Below are 8,929 nucleotides of genomic sequence, written 5' to 3'. Positions count from 1 at the left end.
TCTTCCAGGATCGGAGGTGGGGGGAGGTCTTTGGATGGATTTCAACAGAGATCTTAGCTTCCTCGCTTGAAAAAAGCAAGGATTGTAAAAGGAACTTGTAATCCATGGCTCCATAGTCAGATTCAGCCCTCTCTAGAGGTCCATGGATTTGGAAGAGAACAACAGTCATTTCCTAACTTCTGCAAACGAATGGTTTGGAGAATTTTATCATCTAGAAAAGAACCAAGTCTTTGTTGGTTTTACTCTAATCGCTTGCTCAGAGGTTATGCAGCCCTCATTTTTTGTGTAAACCCCTAATTACTTGTTTAGTTTGATAATGTATTGCGATGGATTGGTCTCATTTTTTGTTTTAGCAGCGAAAGTTGTGGAGGATTGCACCATTTTGGCCTGTAGAACGATACATTTTGTCCAACAGAGATCCTCTTAACTGTTAATTAATCAAACGCGGATAGGTCTCTTCCAAAACTGAATCAGGAAATTACTGAATAAAACAAAAGCAGGTTCGATCTTTGACCTTAGCAGGCTTTGGAAAGAGTCGGCAAAGCGCTGAAAGAAACGAGTTGTTGGTAGAGTAATCAATTAGTATGGTGGAGATTGTCAGGCTGATGAGATCAAAAAAAAAAAAAAAAAACGCAATGGGTTCAACATTAAACTGTTTCCCATGAAGAAAATCGAGCACTTTTTCTTACTTCTTCCGCATGAAGAAAATTGCGCACCCTTTCTTTCTTTTCATAAAGTAACCAATTGCGAAAGATATTAGCTGCCAACAACTGTCTTTTTTTAATCCCTTCTGTTTGGTCACAGCTAATATTTGGCAGTCTTTGTCCATTGCCGGAAGGACCAACCTGGCCGTTCATCTTTTCCAGCATCCTAGCCATTGCAGGAGAAGTGCATGTGCTCCCCAAGTTGGACGCAACAGCCACCTGCACCAAAAAGTTACCCTCTTTCTCTTTATTTTCTGCACACTAATTTTATCTTTGACAGAGAGACTCGAGTTGGACGCAACAGTGACGGATAATTTTCTTGCTTTTTAGGCCCTCTTACTCATCGACAAGCGAAGTAAGAAAATGCGGTCACTTTCAGCATTCTTAGATGATCTCTCCATCAGAAACTAATGCACTTTTTGAAATTTTAGATACAGCTTTTGAGGCTTTTTGGGTTCTTTCTCAAAAAGTTCACCAGGAATCGTTTTCATATGATCTCATTAATACCTGAAAAATACAACCTCCAATTTGTTGCTGAGCTTTACTTGAATCAGTAGATAGAGATAGTGCAACCTTAAGCATCCCCATGTCGTCAGAATACACATGGGATATGATTTAAGAATTTAAAACAGAGAAGCTAATCAAGATTCAGATGGTCCTGCCTTGTTCAGTATGCATATCAGCATGAACAGGCCAACAGGGACAAGATTGTAGCACATCTGTTGATGCTCTGACTTAGGTGAGATCCAGCAAGCATCTGACTATCTATCTTTATCCGAATCTGGAGGGTGGCCACCGCTACAGCTTTTCTCTCTTCTCGAGAATGCATTCACTCCTTCTGGTTCCGACAAATGACAGTTGGCACCTGTCATTCGGCGTAGAACTGTTTCTCGCCCGAGAGATCTTTCATTCACATCATGAACTTGGTCCTATCATCTCGAAAACCTCCCCTTTTCCTTGATTTTTCTCTTGTATGATGCATTAGGAATTTAACCTGATTCATCAGCCAAGTTCGATCCTGTTGCACCTCTATTTACGCCCCCTGATTTTGTTTTGAACACAAGACGTTCAATCGTTTACCCTGAAAATGGTCCCGGCGGCAAAACATAACTGGTCGAACAGACAGACCAATAAATGTTGGATCATCGATCTGATTCCAGCGAATGCTACTCTTTTAGATTACAAACAATGGACGTGCTGTAATTTAATTGATGACTATGTCGAACCCAGAGAGAAAAGTGGTGGGTCTTCGACCCTGTTTGGGGTATCTCTCCAAAACATCACTTGCCCTTGCAAAACTTTTGAGCCTTTAGCTACGGTTTGATTTTACTGGCCCAAATATATTACCTTTTGAAATTTTGGAACGGCTAGTCAGATTGTCTCCATTAATCAAGACGACGGGGCTTTTCATATAGCTGGACGTTAGGTGGGAGAATTGTTTTCCCACATGCAACTAGGCCCCTCTTGCCAAGCAGACTCCCTGAGGCATTCAATTTGTAAAAGTAGTGGGACTCACCGCGGAAAATGCAGTGACATTGCTCTTACAAAATCTTTTGCCTGCAGATTCGTGAAAATTCCATGGTAATAATATGGAAGTACGAACAGTAGATCTCGAGAGAAATTCCAGGAAAGAGTCCCCACGACAATGGCGTTGAAGTCGACCACATTGGGATTCAAATCAGAAACCAACATGCACATTCAAATCTTTGACGAAATGGTTACTATTGCATTCAAATCAATTCCCTTCACACAAGTTACCATTTTCTCTCTCCAGAATCATCTTCATGAAGGTTTAAACATCTTTCATTTTTTTGTTTTGTTTGTTTCTTCTAGACCGTCAAACTCTCAGTATAACCAACGCCAAATTATGTTTGAACAAACAAAGGTCGAGCAGAAACAACCTCTCATCGTGATCATCATCGACACCGACAACCTGTGACCATTGCCAAAATCTCTTTATTGCTACGATCACCTCCTGCAGCCCTTTTCATCAGCAATAGCATCACCATTGCAATTTATATCCATGACCGCTATTACATTTCGAATGAGGATGATGACTGTGATAAGCGTGGAGATAACGAGAAAACCAACAAGGACAAGACCTTTTAAGTCCGTCATCATCGAGCTCGTACCACGTTCTTCCCACTCCCTTGACCGCGACCACCATGGCCATAGTCATCGTCGTCTTCTTTATTTTCGCCTTTTTCCCACGAAATTGGCAAGACAACGGAACGATGTGGACCTGCATTTCTCTTGAGTTCTATAAAATCACAAAACGGAAGGACTGTTCGGCATTAGGATCGATAAAGCGGGGGGTTGTTGCAAAAGACCTATTTGAAAATAGCGAAAAGGGGAACGGAGAAGGGCCGTCGAGGTCGTCGAGGACGGTGGGATGAGAAGGAAGCTGTAGAAAACAACGACTCTCCTTCCTTTGACCCTTTTGTATACGTGGCAAATTCTCCTTGCGAAGCATCGCAATATCTACGGACGTGGTCGCAGCTGAGTGGTTGGAGCGCTGTTCTCGGGCCACTATAAGTGGCGGGGCCTGCTCGTTTCGTCCAGGTTTCCCCTTCTGTGAGAGTGAGAGGGAGAGAGAGGAGAGGGATCTGCCTTGCCCTAGGAGAAGATCTGAGGTACTTTCATTCATTTGTTTATGCATGCGTTTTGTTTATTTTACGTTTTTTTTTTCGTTTCCTTTCGCATGATCGACGTGATTTTCCCTGGTTCTGTTTTGCTTTTTTCGTTAGTGGCTCTGTTTTTTTTTTTCTTCGTTTCGATTCTAGGGTTTAGAGCAGGAATTAGGGTTTTCTTTTCGTTTTTCTTATTGTGTTTCTCCTGCTTCTTGGTCGTTTTAGTCCGTGCGAATTTCTCATTCTTGCGTGGGGCTTCCAGCGTCTTGTTCGTCATTTTTTTTTTGTTGTGGCATCTGATTGTATGTTGGGTTTAATCTCATTTCTTGCTTGTTTTGGTGATAAGCTACGGGTAGCATTTTGAGTCTTTGACTGAGATGTCATCATTATGATTAAGAAGCATAGGTTAGGTTTTTGTTACACCCAGTACATGAACTTTATTAATTTGTGGTTTCTGTTTTTTCCCGTTCGTTGCTTCCTCCTTTTTTGCCCCGCATTTTTCTTCCTCTTTTATTCCCCTCTCATTTTCTTCCCCTTATTTGTAGATCTGGTTGTTCGTTTGACCTGTCTTTTTGATGTTGTTACCGGGTGAGAATTTTTATTTGTTGCTAATAGTCGTCTTTGTGTTGGCCGCAATATTTCAAAAATAGCTCATCGCTTTTATTTTTTTTTGGGTTCGGACATGTTATCGTGGTGAATCACGTTTTTTAAGTTGCTGTACACTAGTTGGAGTTTCTAATTTATTTTTCCCCTTCTTTATGGGAACGTTTTCAGACCTGTGCTTGTGACTGTGAAAAGAAAGCATGTCGCCTGTTGAATCCTCAAGGGAGGAGAATGTATACATGGCCAAACTGGCCGAGCAGGCGGAACGTTATGAGGAGATGGTCGAGTTTATGGAGAACGTAGCAAAAACTGTTGATGTTGAAGAACTCACGGTTGAGGAACGCAACTTGTTGTCTGTAGCTTACAAGAACGTTATCGGAGCCAGAAGAGCTTCATGGAGAATCATTTCGTCCATTGAACAGAAGGAAGAGAGTCGTGGCAATGAGGATCATGTTGCAGCAATCAAGGAATACAGGGGGAAGATTGAGTCTGAGCTTAGCAAGATCTGTGATGGCATCTTGCGCCTCCTTGAATCACACCTGATTCCAACTGCTACCGCTGCTGAGTCAAAGGTGTTTTATCTCAAGATGAAAGGTGATTATCACAGATACCTGGCGGAGTTTAAGACTGGTGCCGAGAGAAAAGAAGCTGCTGAAAGTACATTGTTGGCTTACAAGACGGCACAGGTTAAATGCGAAAATAAACCTGAACTTGTTTGCTTCGTTTTTATTTATTTAGATTTTGGGGTTTTTATATCTGTAAGCATTTCTGACCGAATTTCTGATGGCAGGATATTGCTCTTGCTGATTTGGCTCCAACCCATCCTATTAGGCTTGGACTTGCCCTGAACTTTTCAGTGTTCTACTATGAAATTCTGAATTCACCTGATCGAGCTTGCCATCTTGCAAAGCAGGCAAGTTTTGCTTCTTTTCTTTCCTTTGCTCGTACATTTTTTTTATATACATGGCACAATCTTCATAATTTTACTTTGATTGCTGGCCTTTTCTAGCTTTGGGAGCATGACTTGAAGAAAATTGAGATACCGTTCATGTTCCAAAGCAATTGCTGCCAGCTGCATTTTTGGGATGAGAATCTATGCACCGAATTTGTACTTTAGATTTTAGGCTAATTTCTTTTGTAATACCACTCTTTAGTTTGTTAATCTAGGTCAAAGAACTTTGCTTTTGTGGAGCTAATGTCTGTGAAATTTGAGTTTCTGCTGTGAGATTGCAATTGCATTGCTACTTAATACCTGATGGGTGAGTGCTTGTGCGTGACTTGAATTACTGCCTAATAACTGGAAGCTGAGGGGGGGAGTGTAATGACTTAATGGAAAAGATTTTACTGGGTGTTTTATCTTGCTTTATGGACTTGTGATGTCCCTTTCATGCTGCTATATGATGCATGCGATGCATTCAAAATTTGTATACTGTCTCTTCTTGTATTGTGCTTGTCCTGGACCCCTTGTTCACTTATGTTTTACCTTTATATGGTTAGAAGTCTACCTACTCTCCTCTCCCATATTGTTTTAGCCTTCTAAGGGATAGCAAGAACGCTTGTCCAGATGTTGGAGGATGTTTACAGTTAAATAACCATATATTCTCTTTGATTATGTGGTCTTCATTTGCATGTTTGTCACGGTTAAAACTAAAAGATGTGTAATTGGAGCCTGAGGAAAGCTATGGGCATATAACATTATGTTGAGTGCACATGTTGTCTGTATCATGGTAGTTATTTTAGCTGAAAAATTCTGTTGTAGGTTTACTGATCATGATTTTGGTTGCCCATTTCAGCTTTAGATAACCTTTTTTATGTATATTGGTTGGAGGGTACATGATTTTTTTGTGTAAAAAGTGATTTCATTCTGCCCATATGGTTGGTAGGGCATCAGGTCATTTATAACTAGCAGCATAAACATATAGAGCTTATACCACAAACATGAAGGTATCTCCTGGTGTAGTCTCAATATTGATGTTTGTGACACATGATCTTGATTCTTGAATTTGGTGTTTTGGACCTTCCATAGCCATGTATGTTACAGCTCTCTTTTTTCCTCAGTTTTGTTTGTCCACAACTGATCAAGTATTCAAGGTGATGGATTTCGACATTGCTACCAGTAACCATTTTCATTTTAAATCTTAAAAAAGGAACACACTAGGACAATTAGTACAGTAGAACTAGGGCGTCAGGGTTTATTAACTCTTCAAGAATTCACAATCCTATTAATATAAAAAATATACTCAAGTTTTCTGATGGGGTGTCACAATCCACCCTATTTAAGAATGCGCATGAATATGCTGATGTGGTGATGATAGTTATGCATATTGTATAACATTTATCATTAATAACTTAATATTTGTGTTCTATTCCTGCTTTTTTCTTTTCTTTCTTTCTTTTTTACTAGAGGTCTGTCAACAATTCGCCCTGAATGAATGGCCAATCATAGAAAATTCCTGCTTTCCTTATTTCTGCTTGTGCGTATCTTCATGCTGCCGAACACCAGTAGAAATGTCATCACCAAATGTGTTTATTTGCAGGCATTTGATGAAGCAATCTCAGAATTAGATACGCTGGGTGAAGAATCTTACAAGGATAGCACCTTGATCATGCAGCTACTCCGTGACAATTTGACCCTCTGGACCTCCGATATACAGGTTGGCATCCCCTCCCGCTCTCTCTCTCTCTCTCTCTCTCCCCCCCGCCCCCCCCCCCCCACACACACACACACACACCACCCTCATGTATTTACTGTTTACCTTTCTAACGCTATACTTATGGCTGGCAGGAGGATGCGGGGGATGAGATCAAGGAAGCCGCATCAAAACCTGAGACTGGGGCTGATGGGCAGTGATCTGTGTACTTGTCATAGGTGGTGTCAGTATCGTGTTTCCTTGAAAACAGATTTTATGTATTGCCTTAGGAGGTTTGATTTTAGGTCATAGGAACTTTGCCGCATATATGAAACTATTTCTGCTTTTGTTTAATACCTTCATAGCCTCCGTGCTTGAACGTTCTCATGTGGGGGAAAATTTCGCAGCTGATTAGTTTTTTTTAATATCAGCCAAGTATAAGGTGGTGTAATTGTTGAATGCGGTGTTCGATGCCCTAGCGGCAGTATTGCTTGTTGGAAATCCTTTGTTGTGTTGAAAAACTGTCTCTCTCCCTTTTGCCTCTGGTCCATGGGAATTATTTCACTGATTTTGAATTTGCCTTTCCCAATATTTGGAGGAAAAGTTGCCTTACGAACCCTTGTAAGTACCTCATAAATGCGTTTGACTGGTAGAATATAGTATTTCACCTTGTATAATCTCAGGTTCGGCCTTGCAAGAGGCGGCGCCTTGTCTCATGAGCTTTTAGCTTAGATGGTAGCTGCTTTAGAAATGTGAGAACTCTTTGAACATTGGCAAGGTGGCATCTTCTCCGCTTCTTGTTGGATACCTCACAGACTCTGTAATTTTTGTTGATCAGACGCTGTCCTGTACTGACATGTGATGACATTCGGATGAACGGATTTCATCGCAGTGCGCTTTGTAAGGTGGGTGGTGAAACGGGGGACGGCCTGATCCTCTCTTGCATGGCTCTGGCGCTTAACTAGTCTGGGTTGCCTCCTCATCAAGGATGATGACAGTGGCAGATCCGTTTTGTCCATGTGTTGATATGATATTTGTCTAACGAGTAATCGGTGTTGTGATACTTAAATCAGTCTTTTGCACTTGATAGGAACCGTCATTGTCAGGCTTTCAATTTGCTTGTTCGATTTGGTGAAGGATGAACACTCGTCTCAACATGACCTTAAGGTCAAATGAACTCAATATTAGTATCTTTAGTTCTCTGAAGTTTTAAATATGTAATAAAAGTATATTTTGATTAAATAACCGTGGTTGTATTCGAGGAGACCCTATTAGCAGGCTCTGGGACAGCACCAAGGGAGGGCTGCTGGTCTGCACCTGGTTCAGGTTTTTCTGGTTCTCCTGATGGTCTATTTTGCTCATATTTTATATATTAAATGCCGAAATCTCTTTCAGGTTGCAAAACCAGCCTTTTGATGAGCTATAGGTCTTCATGTTTTTCCTATTCCTCTGTCCATCCAAGTATATTCCTTCATCGGTTTGGCTAATGAACGGATGACAGCGTACCACTGGGATTTGAGGCCTTTCCTGCAAGGCCCCCAAAAAGAGGCAATTTAATTAAAATGTGGTTCTTCCATTCCTCTGTCCATCCAAGTTATTCCTTCATCGGTTTGACTAATGAACGGATGGCAACTTACCACATGGAATTTGAGGCCTTTCCTGCAAGGCCTCATAAAAGAAGGAATTTGCTTGAGATGTGGTTCTTCCATGACTCTGTCCATTCAACTTATTCCTTCGTCGGTTTGGCAGCTTACCACATGGGATTTGAGGCCTTTCCTGCAAGGCCCCAAAAAAGAAGGAATTTACTTAAAATGTGGTTCTTCTATTCCTCTGTCCATCCAAATATATTCCTTCATCTGTTTGGCTAATGAACGGACGAGAGCTTTACACATGGGATTTGAGGCCTTTCCTGCAAGGCCCCAAAAACGACGGAATTTACTTGGTTTAGAGAGGAATGCCACTCGACAACCAAAGGGAAACCTAGCAAGGCGTGCATCTACCGGTTAAGAAGTTGACACTGTCCGTCCTCCCAAGGAAAGGAAAAAAAAAAAGGTAAACACAAACGATCTTAGGCGAGCCAAAAGTCTCTGGTTCGAAAATTTCAAAACAAAAAAGCATGGAAAAAATGGTGGGGGACGGCCAGCTGCCTCTCTATTTGGGTGCACACTCATGGGTTCTCGTCTTTTTTTACTCAATCTGAATATGGTTATTTATTGTTAGTAGCAGACACCTAAGTGTATATATATATATATATATATATATATATATAGCCTGAAGCCAGCTCGGTTAGCTTAGACTGGGCTAAGGTAGGCTTGGTTTAGTTGTGAGTAGGGTTCAAGTCCGTTACATCTTGAATAAAGAA

General features: G+C 41.1%; 1 protein-coding gene across 1 annotated transcript; it reads left to right on the top strand.

Annotated features, from left to right (window-relative positions):
• The first annotated feature begins 3,176 nt into the window (after nt 1-3,176).
• On the top strand, nt 3,177-7,088 carry LOC116258989 (14-3-3-like protein). The gene is made up of 5 exons (XM_031636560.2): nt 3,177-3,337; nt 4,109-4,623; nt 4,728-4,850; nt 6,475-6,591; nt 6,723-7,088. Exons 2-5 carry the CDS (start codon nt 4,138-4,140, stop codon nt 6,786-6,788), a joined length of 792 nt encoding a protein of 263 aa, XP_031492420.1. The 5' UTR covers nt 3,177-3,337; nt 4,109-4,137; the 3' UTR covers nt 6,789-7,088.
• Nucleotides 7,089-8,929: the final 1,841 nt, after the last annotated feature.

This window comes from Nymphaea colorata, chromosome 8, assembly GCF_008831285.2.
Source record: "Nymphaea colorata isolate Beijing-Zhang1983 chromosome 8, ASM883128v2, whole genome shotgun sequence".
NCBI lineage: Eukaryota > Viridiplantae > Streptophyta > Magnoliopsida > Nymphaeales > Nymphaeaceae > Nymphaea > Nymphaea colorata.
This window is presented reverse-complemented; position numbering and strand designations above follow the sequence as displayed.